This window comes from Streptopelia decaocto (genome assembly GCF_964273445.1).
Source record: "Streptopelia decaocto genome assembly, chromosome: 10".
Lineage (NCBI taxonomy): Eukaryota > Metazoa > Chordata > Aves > Columbiformes > Columbidae > Streptopelia > Streptopelia decaocto.
Window position 1 is genome coordinate 13,282,820 of NC_138665.1, and position 17,538 is coordinate 13,300,357.

The 17,538-nt window shown below is 42.8% G+C and overlaps 1 protein-coding gene across 1 annotated transcript in view; it reads right to left on the reverse strand.

The window, feature by feature from the left end:
- The window catches only part of LRCH2 (leucine rich repeats and calponin homology domain containing 2), a 47,867-nt gene extending 34,489 nt beyond the window's left edge, over positions 1 to 13,378 (reverse strand). Inside the window, exon 1 of the mRNA XM_082062108.1 lies at positions 13,086 to 13,378. Within this exon, the coding sequence (XP_081918234.1) occupies positions 13,086 to 13,362 (277 nt within the window). The 5' untranslated portion in view covers positions 13,363 to 13,378. The remainder of the gene's footprint in view (positions 1 to 13,085) is intronic.
- Positions 13,379 to 17,538: the final 4,160 nt, after the last annotated feature.

Genomic DNA, 17,538 nt, shown 5'->3' on the forward strand with positions numbered 1-17,538 from the left:
ATGATGGGCCTTGTTTGTACCACAGCATTCAAGGAACACGAGACAGAATATAAAATTAAAAAAAAAGTTCCATTGCACAAAGATATTCCAGATGCTGAAATGTCAAAATAATTAAAATGAATAAGCCAGTAAATGTATGCATTTCCCTGTCTCCCTAAGGAGGAGTAAGGAAAGTTAAATCCAAGCTTCCAAGCATTAAGATTAACCATAAGCCAAAGGTGCATGCATAAAATAGAGTGAAATTAGTCATTTAAAAAAAAAAAAAAAACAAACATACCACCACAACAGTAACAAGAAAACAAATCAACATGCAAGTCAGACTATAATAAAGTCTAATATCTTAAGCTCCTACAAGCACAAGTTGCCTACCATTTATGAGGAATAAAGATTCCAGTATAGGATACAAAGAAAAGTATGAATCCAAATCTAAGAACAGGTCAGCTTGGCCACAGCAGTCCAACACTTCACCTACACTATGCCCACCAGGGACCCCTGGCACACCAGCGTCAACTTCCAGAGACCCGCAATGTTATTAAAGAGCTTTAATACATGTAGTAGAGGGTATTTCTCATCTACAGCAGATGAGCAACCACCAAGGCCGCAGAATTAGAGTCACAGAAACTCAAAGCTAAACTGAAAAACACCCTCCAAATCTCTCAGTTGGAGTGCTGTTATCATTCATTACTCACAAGTAATTCCTCTGCTGCTGCGATGTTCATTAGCTCCCATCCTATTATATGTTGTACCAGCACAGTTTGCATGGCCATACCGTGAAAAAGTGCTACTTTTGTTCTCAGGAGAATGTTCCAAGCCTGTACATCCCCCATCTAGGTACATTTATAATGCCAGAAAAAACTGATTTTTCACATTATCATTAGTCTTGCCATCGTCTTTACTGGGAACAATTGAATGCAGATGCTCAGAAATTTTATTAAAAAGAAACATTGATAAGTTAACACTAAACTTGAGTTATCTGAAAACATCATCCTTCATTTTATTCATTTTATTACTCAGTATCAAGTTTCCAAAGATCCTAAAGAGCTGCTAACAACTTAAACCCACTTGTATTACATTTTATTCCTTCTTTGTTTTAGCAATCCTGCTTTGAGAATTAAAAAGGTAACAAAAGCCATGGAAATAGTACACAGTCGTTTATTAGCAAATTGAAGCTGCCAGTTTCTATTGTGAGATTTCAGTAATGAATATCTACATAATATAAGAATATGGTTGGTATTTAATGTAATCGCTAAGAACATCCTTGTTTTCAATCATGTTTTAATCTTCAGAAGAGTCATGTAAGTACTGTATCGATGACATGATCATTCTATGACTGTGGAAAATGGATTCATGAGTCAGCAGGTATTCAAAGGTACTATATGAATTTACTGATCTTAAGCTGAAGTCTATTAGCCAAATATAAAAGTGACAAATGATATATGTAAAAAAAAAAAAAAGAAAACAGTATGTTTCAAAGTCCACTAAGGCTTGAGGTTCCTTGCCCAGTCTGTTGAGAAATTAAAAAAGGAAATAAGAGATCTCGGTTTTGTTACTAATCACAGAATTGCCACTTTGTAGTCACACAAACAATGAAATTGGCTTGTTCCTATGTTTTCTCCAGTCAGTAAAATGAGATTAACTGAGGCTTCCAGAAAACACATTTCACAGAGAGGGTGAAATATCACTGGAGGTACTCAAAATTCAACTGAACAAGGCCCTGAGCAACCTGCTCTAACTGGCCCTGTTCTGATGACCTACAAAGATCTCTTTCAACCTATGTAATTACAGGATATAAAATTGTAGTTTGTTTGTATTACAGGCATATAATCACCTTGGCATTGTCTGAGTATTTCAAATACTAGCTCGTTATGATGGTAAAGAGGAAAATTAAAGATATCTTGAAAAAGGCAAGTGTGCCTAACTATGTATCTGCTTCTTATAAAGGGTCTTAATTCTTCCAGCCATGAATTTTGATGGCAGCATTAATGAAACACAAATCTTCATTTGTAACTTTCACATACTTCTCTAGCTTTAATGTATTATATTTAATTAGTAACTTATAACTGAGATTCATCCAGCCATATTATTCAATTCTTGATTTTTTGAAAATGGCAACTCAAGATAAAACTAACACCAGAAGCAATGTAGGCTCACTGACAAATGAGTTGGGTGCCCTGGAGACAGAAGATACAGAGAAGGCAGAGGTACTAAATGCCTTCTTTGTCTCTGTCTACTCTGCCGGAGGCTGTCCTGGGGAGCTCCGTACTGCTGAGGCCCCAGAGGAAGGCAGGACAATGGAGGAGTTTGCCTCGGTTGATGAGGATTGGGTTAGGGAGCAGTTAGGCAAACTGGACATCCATAAATCCATGGGTCCAGATGGGATGCACCCGTGGGTGCTGAGGGAGCTGGCTGAGGTCATTGCTGGACCACTCTCCATCATCTTTGCCAAATCTTGGGAAACGGGAGAGGTGCCTGAGGACTGCAGGAAAGCAAATGTCACTCCAGCCTTCAAAAAGGGCAAGGAGGACCCAGGTAACAATAGACCAGTCAGCCTCACCTCCATCCCTGGGAAACTGATGGAATAACTTATCCTTGGTGCCATCTCAAGGCATATGAGGGGTAAGAGGGTCATTAGGGGCAGTCAACATGGCTTCACCAAGGGGAAGTCATGCTTGACCAAACTCATTGACTTTTATGAGGACATAAGATGGATGGATGATGGCAGAGCAGTGGACGTGATCTACCTTGACTTGAGTAAGGCATTTGACACAGTCTCCCACAGCATCCTTATAGCTAAACTGAGGGAGTGCGGTCTGGATGACCGGGTAGTGAGGTGGACGGCGAACTGGCTGAAGGGAAGAAGCCAGAGAGTCATGGTCAATGGGGCAGAGTTCAGTTGGAGGCCTGTATCTAGTGGAGTGCCTCAAGGGTCAGTACTGGGGCCTATATTATTCAATATATTCATCAACGATTTGGACAAGGGAATAGAGTGTACTATCAACAAGTTCGCTGATGACACCAAGCTGGGAGGAGTAGCTGACATGTCAGAAGGCTGTGCTGCCATCCAGAGACCTGGACAGGCTGGAGAGTTGGGCAGGGAGAAATTTAATGAAATATAACAAGGGCAAGTGTAGAGTCTTGCATCTGAGTAGGAACAACCCCAGGTTCCAGTATAGGTTGGGAAATGACCTATTAGAGAGCAGTGTAGCGGAAAGGGACCTGGGGGTCCTGGTGGCCAGCAGGATGACCATGAGCCAGCACTGTGCCCCGGTGGCCAGAAAGGCTAATGGCATGCGGGGGTGTATTAGAAGGGGGGTGGTTAGTAGGTCAAAAGAGGTTCTCCTTCCCCTCTACTCTGCCCTGGTGAGACCACATCTGGAATATTGTGTCCAGTTCTGGACCCCTCAGTTCAAGAAGGACAGGGAACTGCTGGAGAGAGTCCAGCACAGGGCAACAAAGATGATCAAGGGAGTGGAACATCTCCCTTACGAGGAAAGGCTGAGGGAGCTGGGGCTCTTTAGCTTGGAGAAGAAGAGACTGAGGGGTGACCTCATAAATGTTTACAAACATATAAAGGGTGAGAGTCACGAGGATGGAGCAGGCTCTTCTTGGTGGTAACCAGTGGTAGGACAAGGGGTAATGGGTTCAAACTGGAACACAAGAGGTTCCACTTAAATTTGAGAATAAACTTCTTCTCAGTGAGGGTAACTGAACACTGGAACAGGCTGCCCAGGGAGGTTGTGGAGTCTCCTTCTCTGGAGACATTCAAAACCCGCCTGGACACCTTCCTGTGTAACCTCATCTAAGTGTTCCTGCTCCAGCAAGGGGATTGGACTGGATTATCTCTTGAGGTCCCTTCCAATCCCTGACATTCTGTGATTCTGTGAAGTCATAGGCACAAAACACTGGTAGGAACACAGAATATAAAGTTATTTCATTGCATACCCATATCTTGATACTGCATGCAGTTCCTAGCTTATCTCAAAAAAGATACAGTACAACATACACAAAGTATATACACATGCATGAGAATCTTGCAGTATAAGAGGAGATTATACAGAACAGGTTTCATCAGTCTGGAATAGACAACTGAGTATGAAATCTATTTTCATTATTTTCCTCAAAATTATGGGCCTGCAAAGGAAGTTATCAAGTAAAAGGTTGTTTTTTTTTTTTTTTTAAAAAAAAAGCTTTTAATGGACAATCCTGGGCTAGATACACCTTTTGTATCAATGCAGTTGTATCCAATTTATATATTACAAAAAGATTTTTATAATGTACAGTATATTTGTAATTATCTATATTTTTTCTAATTATATAGTACCTAATGCTACACAAAACCACGATCAGAGAGACTGCACATACCTCTTCCCAAGCACCTACTATTCCAGAGAATTTATCCTGGGAGACAGTAGCAAAGGTAAGAACCCTTTGCAAGTGATGTGACAGTAATTTGGCAGTAAGGGAAAGAATAGCGAGAAGTTTCTGAAACTGCAAGAAGAAAGAGCACTGATACAGTTACAGCTTTCATGCAGTCACAAAATTGCAACATACTGGGCTGAGAAACTCAGGACTTCTGAGCAAGTCCAGAAAAGGCATAAAGAACAGGTTTCCTTGCCACCAATGTGACCAATGTTTAATAGCTAGAGATGAAAAAAACCTTCCAGAAAAATGAATTAACGTTGGCCAGCTTAACAGTGCATGTTTAATCATTTATTCAGTTTTCTAACACATGCAATGTCTCCTTACATGTTACTAAACTGAAACACAAGGTACTGGACTGTGTTAATGTGAGTGACCATGTTTCTCATAGCAATACGCCGTGAAATATTTTAGCACAGGGCTGCTCCATATCAGAGAGAAGCTAACCATCTTTTCATGTTGCTTCTCATTTTCATACTCCTCTGCTTGTGTTTCTTCTTTGAGGTGTTTAAAAAAAGAAAAAGAAAGAAAAACACTCCCAAGGACTGTAGATGGCTACGAGCAACTTTTACTTATCTTAACTGACAGAGCACAGGATAGTTTCTGTTTTTGTGAAACAGATATTACAAAGACATATTACAAAGCGGTGTTTGAATTCTAAATTCAACAACTGAAGACATAGGAAATACCTGCTTTATGGTTATCTATGTCAGTAATTTAGTTATGTACGCCATCTGTGCAGTTAAAGTGACAAATGAAGAAATCATACATGACCACATAATTAAAGTTTCTCATGAGGCACAGAGGGAAGATTGTACAGACAATCAGAAACTGTATTTTACATATTCTGAGATCTTGGATTTTCAAACTAAACAGCACTACTAAAGAAAAAAATCCTTAAAAAAAAATACATATATTCTTATTACCTTGGGGACATAAACAAAACAAAACAAAAATCCCACCAGATTAAACCACAGTTCTTCCACGTGAAATACATGTTTCTGTAACTGGAACAGACTAACAGTTTTCTCTTACAGACTTTTACTATGGGGTAGGAAGGACTGAGATCCAGCACATGACTTTGAAATCAAGGTAGGCTTGAGGAACCCACTATTCCAACCCATCCTCCCTGAACCTAGTCTCCTAGTTTACACTGGACACATCTACATTGAACACATCTAGTTTGGCAGTTTGGTTCAAGCAATTCCTGTTTTTCATGTAAGTCGTCTCCACTCACCACATGTTCATTCCGGTACATGGGGATTTTCCTGAAAGCTGTGCTCAAAAACTAAACCAGAAGCTCTGATCTAAAGGTTGGAACAACTGGAGGGCATGTTGGTGCTGACCTACTGTACACCAACACAAGGATGAAACCAACAGATGAATTCAGGGAAGTCCTCACCATGTTACCACATGAGATGCACCCAGGTGTTTCCAAAACAAGACGCCACACTGCTCCAACTCTTGAATTGATATGTTCAGTTATTTTAGCACAGTATGATTAAAATGAAAACTAAATATCACCAAGAGGAAGGAATCATTTACTCCTCAACTTAGCATATGAAGGGGTGAATTGGCACACCAATGGGCTATATGGTCAAAAGGACTTTACATATGTCAAGGATTATCTTTCCTCTCCACTTCCTGAAGTGCCTTGTCACCACAATTCTTTTGTAATTTGAAATTATAAGCAGCAAATCCCACAGAAAGCTTTTTTGTTTCCCTAAACAACACAGCACTTTAGTATTTAGTCTAGACTAAAGTTCTTAAACACAGTTTATTACCAGAGAGAGTGAAACATGTTTTAACTGACCAGTCAGCAAGACTTATTAACCTTGTGTATTATAGCACATGGCATCTTTCACTGATGTTGGCTATTACTTATTGGTTTAATTATGTCAATTTCTTTGTTTTTCAAATTTTAAAATTCCAAGTTTCAGTTTCAAATTATTTTAAGTCTTACACAGAAAAGTAATCATCACTTGTAAATGAAGGAAAGTCCAGGTTTGTTGAGGTTTACCTTAAATGCACACAGAACTCACAAGTTAAGTTCTTATGTTAGTCTCTGTATGCTCAGATATTGACATTCAAGGCATTTGCCCTGAAGAGCTTACAATCTAAATAGACACGAGGAAGAGACAAAAGGCTACAACCAATCAACTGTAGCCAGTGTTTAGTATATGACTTTTGTGCAGATAAAGCTGCTCAACTCTGGCTAAACTAAGCAGAAACATTTTTAAAATAAGCTAGACTGGTAGAAGACAAAGAACACTGGAAAACAAGGTGAGTGAAGTCAGAGTGAAGCATAAAACACCCTTAAGAAAATAGATAAACTAACAGTCCATGAACACAGAATAAATAGGGTCTAGCAACAACTACAACATGTTCTCTTGAGACACAATGGCCACTGCTGTAGCAACTTCAGCATCTGTTCTTATTTGCTGGTGCCTCCTGCTGACTCTGTCCTACTCATGCCAGACCTCATGGCAGCATTTAAGAATGGCTGTAGCCACTTTTATTAGCTTAAAAAATAAGTATGTAATAGCACCCATTACTGCATGTAATGATTTGAAGTGAACACTTCCATAAACCTTTTAGTTCTAGGTAAGTCCTTAATGTATCAAGTACTTGTCCACTACATACTGGTTCCACCTATTGAACCAATGGTAAAGTGACAAATTGAAGTAGATGTTTGTTTTAATACACAGATGGTCAGGGATTTGCTCATTGTGTGGTTACATCTGCTGGTCAGCAGCCCATGAACAGCCCCAAGATGCAGGGCTCCTTCAAGCCTTGGAACTACAAAAAGCTTTTACTGGGAAATAATACACTGACACTTGGGAACACATTAGTGATAATCACATCTGCCAAGGAATGAAATATTTTCGTTCTGTAACACAGAATAAGACTTTTTCTTCCTCTTGCCTGAAGTGCTATGCCTTCTCCAGACCTATCAGACCTGGCAGCAGATTCTCCTAGCAAGCAGCAAACAATCCCAGGTCAGTTGGAAGAACAATGAAAATCAGACTGTTGGCATGCCACAGAAAAGCAGTAAATTCAGAAGTCTCTCCACACTCTCATGTAGAACTTTCACCACAAAAAAGATCTCATGAGGATCTTCACATTTTCTGTGGAATTCTAGCCTTCAGTCCTGATTCAGTTACCTTTTGCTAGGAAAACGTTTCAGCATTAAATGCCAGCCTTACCAGTAAAATGAACATATACTTTTGCATCAGCTCCAACAAAGCTTCACAAGTCAAATAAGATGACACTTTTCAAAAACAAACAAACAAAAAATCTGAAAAAGCAAAGGCTAGTCCATTTCTCTTCTTGCACAAGGTTTAATACAATTCATGATCTAAACAGACTTGCTCCCTCTTCAAATAATACATAACAAACCAGAAATATGTATAACAGACAGTTCTTTAGATCAACCAAAAGCAGGAATATCCCCTAAGTTAAATCTTTTTTATACTTCAAGGCACAAAAATAGTCAACATGATCACAAATTTAGTTTTGATGAAGAATACAGAAAGTAAAAAAATATACACATTGTACATTTCTGATAAGCCTATAACATGGATTTTTTTTTTTTAAGAATAAGATATTAATGGTATTCTTCCTAATGCAATCCCTTTATGCAGGTGAACTAATAATGAATTGTTTTGACTTCAGCTCACTGAACTGAGAATTTTCCTATCTTGTCTATATTACCAAGTATGCTTAACAAGCATCCTTACCACTGGCCTTCAGCAAGGAAGACTCAGACAACGCACACAGCTCATTTCCCTTACCCCAAACACTGGACAGGGTAAGAAACCACTGTGGGGAATTTCCACAATTACTTGCTTATAAACTGTGTCACTTCCACATCTTGCACCTGATTTATTTCTGAGCATAAACACTACCCCTTCCCAACCAAAACATAAAATCTCAGTTTCTCTTTCCATCCAAATCTGAGGACATCACTACTGAGTACCATGTTTTTCAACAATTGACTACTAGAACACAATCTAGATTTAGGATATACATCATATATAATTGCTATTTTCTTAAACTGCAAACTGGATTTGGTGTTGCTATTTAGTTACTTGCCATCACTTTAATCAACATTGGTACAATCAACAAAAATAACTTCATTCAGACAGAAAAATATAATGGTTTGGAAGTGTATATTGTAAAGGCAGAAGATTACTATAAATATTCTTACACAATTCATACTCAGTATTAAGCTGTAGGTTTTGGTTTTAATCCATAATCACATGAATGACTATATACCTTACAAGGGCCAGAAATATGATATTAAAAAAAAAAGTTGCACGGTAACACTAAGCAATAGTATGGTAAACAACAAGCACATCTCCCCCATCCCCTCCCCTCAGCAGATACAGTCAGGAATCACAATGTGGGAACTCTGCCTGTGGTGCCAAGATTGTCATCGGCCACGACAGTAGGGCTCATCCTGACGTCATATTGGGAATACACTGGTGTTACTCCTCAGCTATATAAGAAGGTAGCAGGTGGTGAGAAAGGAGAAATTGCAAAGTTAATATATTTACAGGCAATCATTCACCTACTTATTATTGTCTAAAGGTTACCTCAAACTAAAAATTGAGAATCAAGTTTGTTGTGACAAAGTCATAAACAAGTACACCTGATGGCACCACTATATTTATCCAGAGCAAATAAATTGTTTCTTGAGCAGTCAGTCTAGTAACTTCCATATTTACTAAACTGGTGTTGTTACAAGAAGTGCTCACAAAAAGGGGGGAAATTGCTAAAGGCACAGGTTGACTTAGTTCAGCATGGCAATATAGCACAGGAACCTATCTTTAAAAAAACAAAACTGAAAACACACATCTCTTCAGCTAAGCAGACAGTGATTACATTGATCTGATATACCCGATTACTTAACTGCCAGGGGGCTAATGTTGTTCATACAGTGAGAAGCAAAATTAGAATGTTAATAAAATGATTGGAATATTCAATATACCTCAATACACCTCTTGATATCTCATGAACTACAATTGTTTTTTTCAGAAGTTCATTTAACAGCAGCACAAGATCTGTTTTAACAGCCAGAAAAACAAATTCAGGGAAATAATAGAATAAGGGGGTTTTGGGCAAACAGATGCAATAACAATTCATGGTTAAAAAGTTATGACAAATATAAGGTCAGAGCTAAACATCCAGATATTGTCACTAGGCTTTTAGCTCAGCAATAATTTTTGTCACATAATTTAAGATGCCAAAAATGTGCTACAATATTTGCAAATTATGTGCCGGCAAGTGATTACATAAGTTAGATGTAAAACATGGCCAGACCTCAAACAAAAAAAATCCCAGGGTATTTTTTGATAAATCAACAGCAGTTGTGCTTTAACATATGTGTATCTGAACCTCACTGATAATTGTAATGGTTTTCTTTCTGTTGCTGATTTGATTGACAGAATATTGTGGATTTACAGTGGAACTGTAGATCCTACAGTGATATGGTTTGTAGAAAGAAATCATTTACATCCAGACTTGTTAAGTGGTTGGGTTTTCTTAAATGTTTGTTTTAAGTACAACAGAACCGAATTTCAGAGGGTCACTGAGTTGGAACATAAAGCGAAACACAATAAAGATTTTTGACCCAATCCCCCATCTTCCATGCCTTAGTCTAAATCTGTCACTTTAAAATATACCCATGAATACAGTTAAACAGTGTTAACTGCTACAAAATGCCAATAAGCAAATGACCATTGCCTCTGAGGCAGTTGTAGATCCTCCATCAAGCTCTGTGCCACACTGATACTAGGTAAAGGATGTCCATGATTCACCAGGAGAATACCATTTATCCACTTATCATTAAAATTCTACAGATTACATCAAAATAAAGACTACAAATCTTTTGTTTACAAGCGTATTTTGAAAGACATCTAAAATTTGTATTTCACAGGATTAATTTGTAAATCAGTGCCACTTAAATCAAGATGGTTACAAGACGGTACTTGCATAGACCTCCATCTACCATTTAAGTCAGTTTTTTTAGAGCAGCAAGCAATATGTCTATTTTTATCAGAGACTGCCCTTAAACATTTTCACACAATCTTTTATGATGAAAATTCAATCCTGATGGTAGTGACTGGGCTCTACTACGACCTAAAAGATTAAGACAAGATCACTGCACACAGTTTTTACTCACATATGTTGAGATTCAAAATAAAAACAATGAGAAAAATTACATCCAAATTGCAATTAGTAATAATTAGAAAACACAAAATATGGATCCCTGATGCACCTGCTTCAGGATGCAGAAAAAGTCTTTTAAATAATAGATTGCCTAAATACAATGCTTCTTTTTTAACGCTTTAGCTACTGAATATTTATATGCAGAAGTGACCCACTATATTGCTGAATAATTTTTTATGCTACTACAAGGGAAAAGAGCTATTCTTTCATGGAACCTATTTTTATTTTAATCTTGTGCTTCCATTATGAAATAACTAACACATTTTTGCCTGTCCCTGTTCTGCATTGCACATAGGTATGCATCATATGTGTCAAGGAAAAAAGCTAATAATCCACAAATCATTAGCAGGCTTCATACTGGATACAAAAATTGGATTTTAAAATCAGTCCTTCACAATTTCTACACCATACACAACCTAACACATCACAGAAGAATGAGTACATTGGTATTATTGAACCCCCTGCACAAATGCAGCCCACAACAAAGAGCAACAGAATGAGTATTTGATAGACCAGGAGTATAGGATTGTCAGAGATGGATAAGGTACCACAATGGGCAGTCTCATATTCAAAACAATAAACCAACTATTCATAATCCATGGGGAAAGAAAAGCCCCAAAATGAACAAACAAAAAGACCCCATAGAATTAATTCACCCAAACAACATTTTGGAAAGCCACTACTACTTGTGAACAAAAGATGCTAGACCTCTCATTAATATTTTGTTCTAACACATTACTCCTAATGATCCATTTTCAGCAACTACTCCAGCAGCAAATGATTACAGAAGTACATGAGAGATGAACCAGAATATAACAAATGTCAAACGTAGTTTTGTTTTCTAGGAACTGTACAGAAAAATGTCTCCAATTTGTTTCACTAAAAGACTGGGTAAATCCAGGCTCACACTCATGATATCTAAGCATTTCCCAACACGGTGAATACATTAATCTCAGACATGCACACTGCACACACATCCCTTGCACCCGCACTTGTAACCATCCTCTTGCTGCGCTGGGAAGGAGGACTGATCAGAACACCCCAGGTAATAAAGCTTCACTGCAAAGGATTTGACACCCTTGAAGGTACAAACCAAACACAGCATGGAGCTCTTATTCCTCAGAGCGCAAATACATAGCTTCCCTCATTTTGCACACCCTATTCCAGGCACTGTGTGCACGCACAAATTACAGAATCATAAAACTGCAAGTCCTCACCCTTATGACACGTATAGACAGACACAGAACACAACACCTAATTCCCTGGGAATGCCACCCTCCCACCCTTGCACGCACACAGAAAGCACAACCTTCCCCTCGCTGCACACACACAGACTGGAACCTCCGTCCTCGCCGCACGCAGGCAGCCCGGCTCTCCCCGCAGCACACACGGCGCCCCTCCCCACGGCAGACACACACACACACACACACACACAGAGCACAATAACCCTCCCGCTGCACACACTCACATGCACACACGGACGAGGGTTCAACCGGGGCCCCTCTCCCCGCACAGCCCTGCCTGGGCACACACAGCGGCAGCTCCCCGCGCAGCCGCACGCTGCTGGGGTACCCTCGCCCCCCACCTCCTCGGGCACACCGCAGGAGCACCCCTACCTTTGCACACACAGGAGAAATCAGGTACCCCCACGCACAGCCTGCCAGCACAGACCCGCAGAGCAGGAACGCTCCCCGCGGGAGCACACACAGCAAAAGCAACCCCCTCAACGCACGCAGAGGGGGAAGCACCCCCCACTGCACACCCCAGATCCTCCAGCACCCCGTCCCACTGCATGAGGGGGGAGCCCCCTCATTGTCCCGTCCCTCTCCCCAAAAAAAAACCAAACCGTGGAGCCTCCTCACTACTTTCCATCGCCCTCACGCAGCGAGGGGCCCTGCTCCTCCCCACTGCCACCACAGCAGCCCCCACACGCACCCCAAGAACCCCACGGCCTCCACTGCGGGGGCTCCTTAGTGCTTCTCCCCACTGCCACCACACCAGCCCCTCGCTACATACTCCCCATTGCCACCGCAGCATGTGGACCCCACTGCTCCCCCCAAGTGCCACCACAGCAGAGCCCCCCGCTGCATCCTCCCCATTGTCCCCACCGGGCACCCCTCGGGTCCCCAATGGCACCCGAACAGGCTGCTCCCACACCATTCCCACCAACTGCCACCACAGCCCGCACCCCGCCACAGCCCCCGGGTCACCGCAGGAGACCCCTTCACCGCAGCCCCACCGCAGCACGGCCCTCGCACCGCCCCACTGCCAGCACAGGGCCCCTTGCCCATTGCTCGCCACCAACTGCCGCCGCAACGGGGACACCCCCCCACAACCCTCCCAGACGGGACCCCATCCGCTCCGCACTAACCCCGCAGCCGGGCCCCCTCAGCAGAAAGCCCTGTCACTCCTCACAGCCAGAGCCCCTCTACCTGCTTGTGTGGTGTCGCTGAGGTCGTAGCCGCTGCCGGGGAAGTCGCGCAGCTTCCTCCCGCTGAGGCAGAGGATGCCCGAGCTGCCCGCCTCCTCCAGGGCCCGGTCCAGGCTGCGCACCGTGTGTGGCTGCGGCAGAGTGGCCGCGCCCCAGTGCGGCCCGGCCGAGAAGGAAAGAGTGAGGTGAGCGGGGATCCCGGGGATCCCCAGCCCCCCCGCCCCGTTGCCGTTGCCGCCGCCGTTGCCGCTGCCACCGCCCCCCTGCCCGGCCGCCATCTTCGCGCGGCGCAGACCAGCCCCACAATAACAACAACCGGGGCCGCCACTGCGCAGGCGCCACCAAACCCGCAGGGGGCGGAGGGGGGACGCGAGAGTAAGGAGGGGGGGGCGCTGGCGGAGGGGGCGTGGCTCCTGCGCGCCCCTCGGCCGCTCTCACCAATCCACGGCGGCGTGGAGCGAAGGGGGCGTGGTTCCGCTGCTCCCCGGTGGCCTTCCCCACCAATGGGATGTGGTTCCCCGAGGGGATGCTCGCCAATGAGGGGCGGGGCCGGTTGTGGCACGCGGGCCGCGCGTGGGCGCTCCGTGGGGTGCGCGCCGCCGCCGGCGGGAGCGGTCCCGGTGCGGACCCGGGACGTACCGCCATGGCGAGCAGGGCCTGCCGGGGAGCCCGGCAGCGGGGTGCCGCTTGCAGCCGGGCGCCGCTTGCAGCCGGGCTGGGAGCGGGCGGGGGTCAGTGTGTTTCAGGAGAACGCAGCTGCTGGAGGGCGACGCAGGGCACCCGCAAAACAGAGGCGACGTTTATTTGTCACAGAAAACCACAGCGCCGGTGAAACGGCATCACTTCCCGGGAGCGGGGCAGCCTCGCCTGCCGGAGGCATGGCAAATAGGCTATTCTCACTCTAAGTCAGCCGTTGGGCAACGTTCAGGTTTACTGTTGTATCTATGGCAACGTAGATTATCGATTGTTTCACAGGTTAAAAAGTCGCCTAAACCAGATGCACCAGAGCATCACCTCGGTTGAAAGCTAGTAACGAGTAGTGCCTGTTAATAACTGCAGATCCTCATTAGTGGCATAAAAACAAAAACAACAACAACAAACAAACAATCCCCCCCAAACAAACAAGCAAAACCCCCCAGAACAAACAAACAAACTAAACCAGGAATCTCCCATAGCAGAGCAAAGGGAATAGGAGTAAGGTTGTCACCCTGAAATGGGCTAAGAAACATTCACAAAAGCCTCAAAGATACCAATGTGCTTGACTCAACATGTGAAAGCGGAGTGGTGAAGCACAAATCAGAAGGTGGCTGCAATGTCCAAGGCCCTGTTATATTAATGAAATGCTACACAATTTCTGGAATACTGTATGGATTAATAATTAGCTCTATTACTATGTAATCTGTACTTGTTAGGTGCTGCATATTTATCTGTCAAAAGAGACACTGGAGCCATAATTAGGAAATGCTAAGGAAAGACTTGTAGACCCACATTTTAATGCAATTGCTGTGGGTTTGATAAGAAAATCTGCTTTTATTCTTTGATCCTCTTGAAGGCCTTTAAATGGGCAATTTTTTTTTGCATGCATGTATCATGACTAATTTGGGGATCTAAGGGAAATTCCTTCTATAAGCAGTACGGAAGAGACTAGCCTTCAGTCAGCAATATGTCAGTGAGAGACAGCTGAGCCATTATTAGTCAAAAGAGGAACAGCTCTGTAATATTCTGTGGGTGATATCTGGACGAAATTCAATAGAACCAAATTAGTCAGGATCAGTAAGAAGGTACTGAAGAGTGAAGGGTTTAATCCTTTGGTGCAGTATTGTATGGACTTTGGGATCACTGTGTCATTGCAAATAGATTGGCTCTCCAACAAAAGAGGCCTATGTGCAAAATGCATGTGTAGTGGGGGAAGGGCTCCCATTGTCACCTGCAAATATTGTGGCTGTCTGCTTCATTTAACCTTAGCTGTGGATACTTTTGTGGGCTGTGGGATTAAAGCTTACAGATGAATATCTACCAATCAGCCTGCCTGCAACAGAGCCTCTGCTCTTGCCCTGAAAAAGCTAATTGTTCCCTGGATTCACAGCAGGAAAATCAGACAAACCTGCATAAACACTGCTGACTACTGCCCTGGGCCGGGTTTCCAGCCAGAGAGGGTGGAGATTGAATAAACTCACAGACTAATGTTGGGCCAAGTGTGTACAATGATTTTGCCTGCAGATGTGGAGCTGGAGGTACAGTGGCTCTGCAGCTGGCAGGAGTGAAGCAGAGCAGCAGCCAGGATCAGCTCGGGTAACTAAATATTACTAAATGTTAGAAATAGTTGCTCTGAGTTTACAAAGCAGGCAGCTTGGCACAGGGCCAGCTCCAAGATGCAGCTTTGCTACCCTCCCTGTAAACCACATCCCACAGCCACTTGCTGTTTAGAGCCAAACTGAACTCTGTGATGTTAGACAGAGAAAGCGGTTCAGCTTGCTTTGTAAGAAATAGGTCTGACAAATTATCAGAGGACTCAAAACATCATTTAGTCACGCTGGAGTTCTCACGTATGAGGGGCCTTTTTATCTTTAACAAACTACTCACTCTGTCTGTAAATGTTCTTACTGAGAAGCAAACCAAGCGCTCCTAGTCTGCTCAGGCACATGCTCACATCTTCAAATGCATTAAAATGTCCAATACAATAGGCTAGAAGCAATGTCTGAGACTTTTTCTAACAGCTAACCAGAAATCCTTGATTTGCAAAGTGCCTTGAACAAATTGCTGCTTATTGAGGCAAAAAAAGTTTGGGAATTGATTGCACATTTCTGTGTTATAGCTACATGCGGATTTAACTGTGGAGGTCATTTATCACCTCAAATAGCTGCACAATCGGAACAGATGTCTGGAATGCTAAAGCCTAATTTATTTCATTTATATTGTATTTCACAGCCTTTCAACAATTCTTTTTCCCCATGCCCCCCACTGCCATTTCTTTTTCATGTTACAAGCAAAACCAGAGTCACTACTCTAGTAGCAGAAGCCTTCCAAAACCAACCTTCTTTTCATAATAAGTAGTAAGACACAGCTGTGCCATCCCTCAGTTTCTAGTATAAAACAGAGATGATAACGTTTTCTTATTTATTAAAGCAGTTAAGATAAGTACAGGAAGAGGTGGAAACATTCCGATGTAATGAGACTGCGCAAGGCAAACGTATTTTCCTGCTGACACACCGCAGACAGAGTCTATGTTTCAGGAGTCTAAAAACCACTGAAAATCTCCCACTTCCATGAAGAGCTTCCACTTCGAAAATCTTTGTGGTTACCCACATCCGCTGTAGATGAGATAAGAACTCATAAAGATATGACATCAACAAACATCAAGAGGTAGCATTAATGCCTAGAGGAATGAGATCTAGATAAGGCTTTGATCTATCTAACTTTCAACAGGGATTGAAAGACGTGGTTACTCACAAGCCTTTCAATGACATAGTCCTTGGCATGGTTAGCCCAAGCGATGCTCAGAGCATGTGCAATAGCTGTGTGTCCATCCTGCTGCTCTGCCTCTGCTGCTCCCACACCTCTTCTGACCGCTGCTCAGCAGCATCGCTCGCAGCTCCATATTTCCCCAGAGCACTGCCTTCTGGAGAGAGCCAGACAGGTTCATCTGTACTGGAAATGTCAGTATAAAATTGATTACGAGAGTAGGGAAAGCAAGAGTGGAGTCCCTTATCTCTCTTGAGTACACTGCAGGCTGTGTCCCAGGTCAGATCAGTGCATGTGATAAGAACATCAAAGCTCAGTAACAAAGCACAGATGCTGCCTGGGGTGTCATGCAGTGAAATCCTCCCTCAACACCTCCACCCGATTTGCAGGCTTCTGCCAGGCAATGCAAGCTCTGGGCATCTGAGGCCAAGCAACAGGGATGGCCAAAAGTAGAGACACCCCTGAAGCGTTCAGAGTCTCGAGTTCAATACTTGAGCTGAATACAAAGTAGATCTTTGTCAGTCTAGATTGCCATTTGCTGTGGGATGGCAGCACTGACCTTTTTTGTGTCCTTTAGAGACTTTCTTGCTTTAAGCAATTAAACACCAGAGCTTTCATAATGTTCTTACTATGCTTCTTTATGAGTAGCCTCAGTACTCCTACATATGTGAAGTACTGAGATAACACATTCACTGTTATTTCAGCACTCAAATGATCCTTGTGCCTTCCCCTTGATTACTCTTCAATTCCTTCTCACTAATTTTGCCTATCAGTGCATGCTCTATTCCCAGTTGATACTGCTTTTCTTCTTCAAGACGACCTGCAAGTATCCACAGCCTCACACAGGGAGTTAAAATAATCTCTAAATAACCAGATTCAAGATTCATACTAAAATGACATCATGTGGCCCACTTTGAAAGCAAAGCAAGCAAACAATGTGTTCCTAGTTAGGTCAAAAGGCAAATGCCACACTGTCCATGCTAAAACATAGT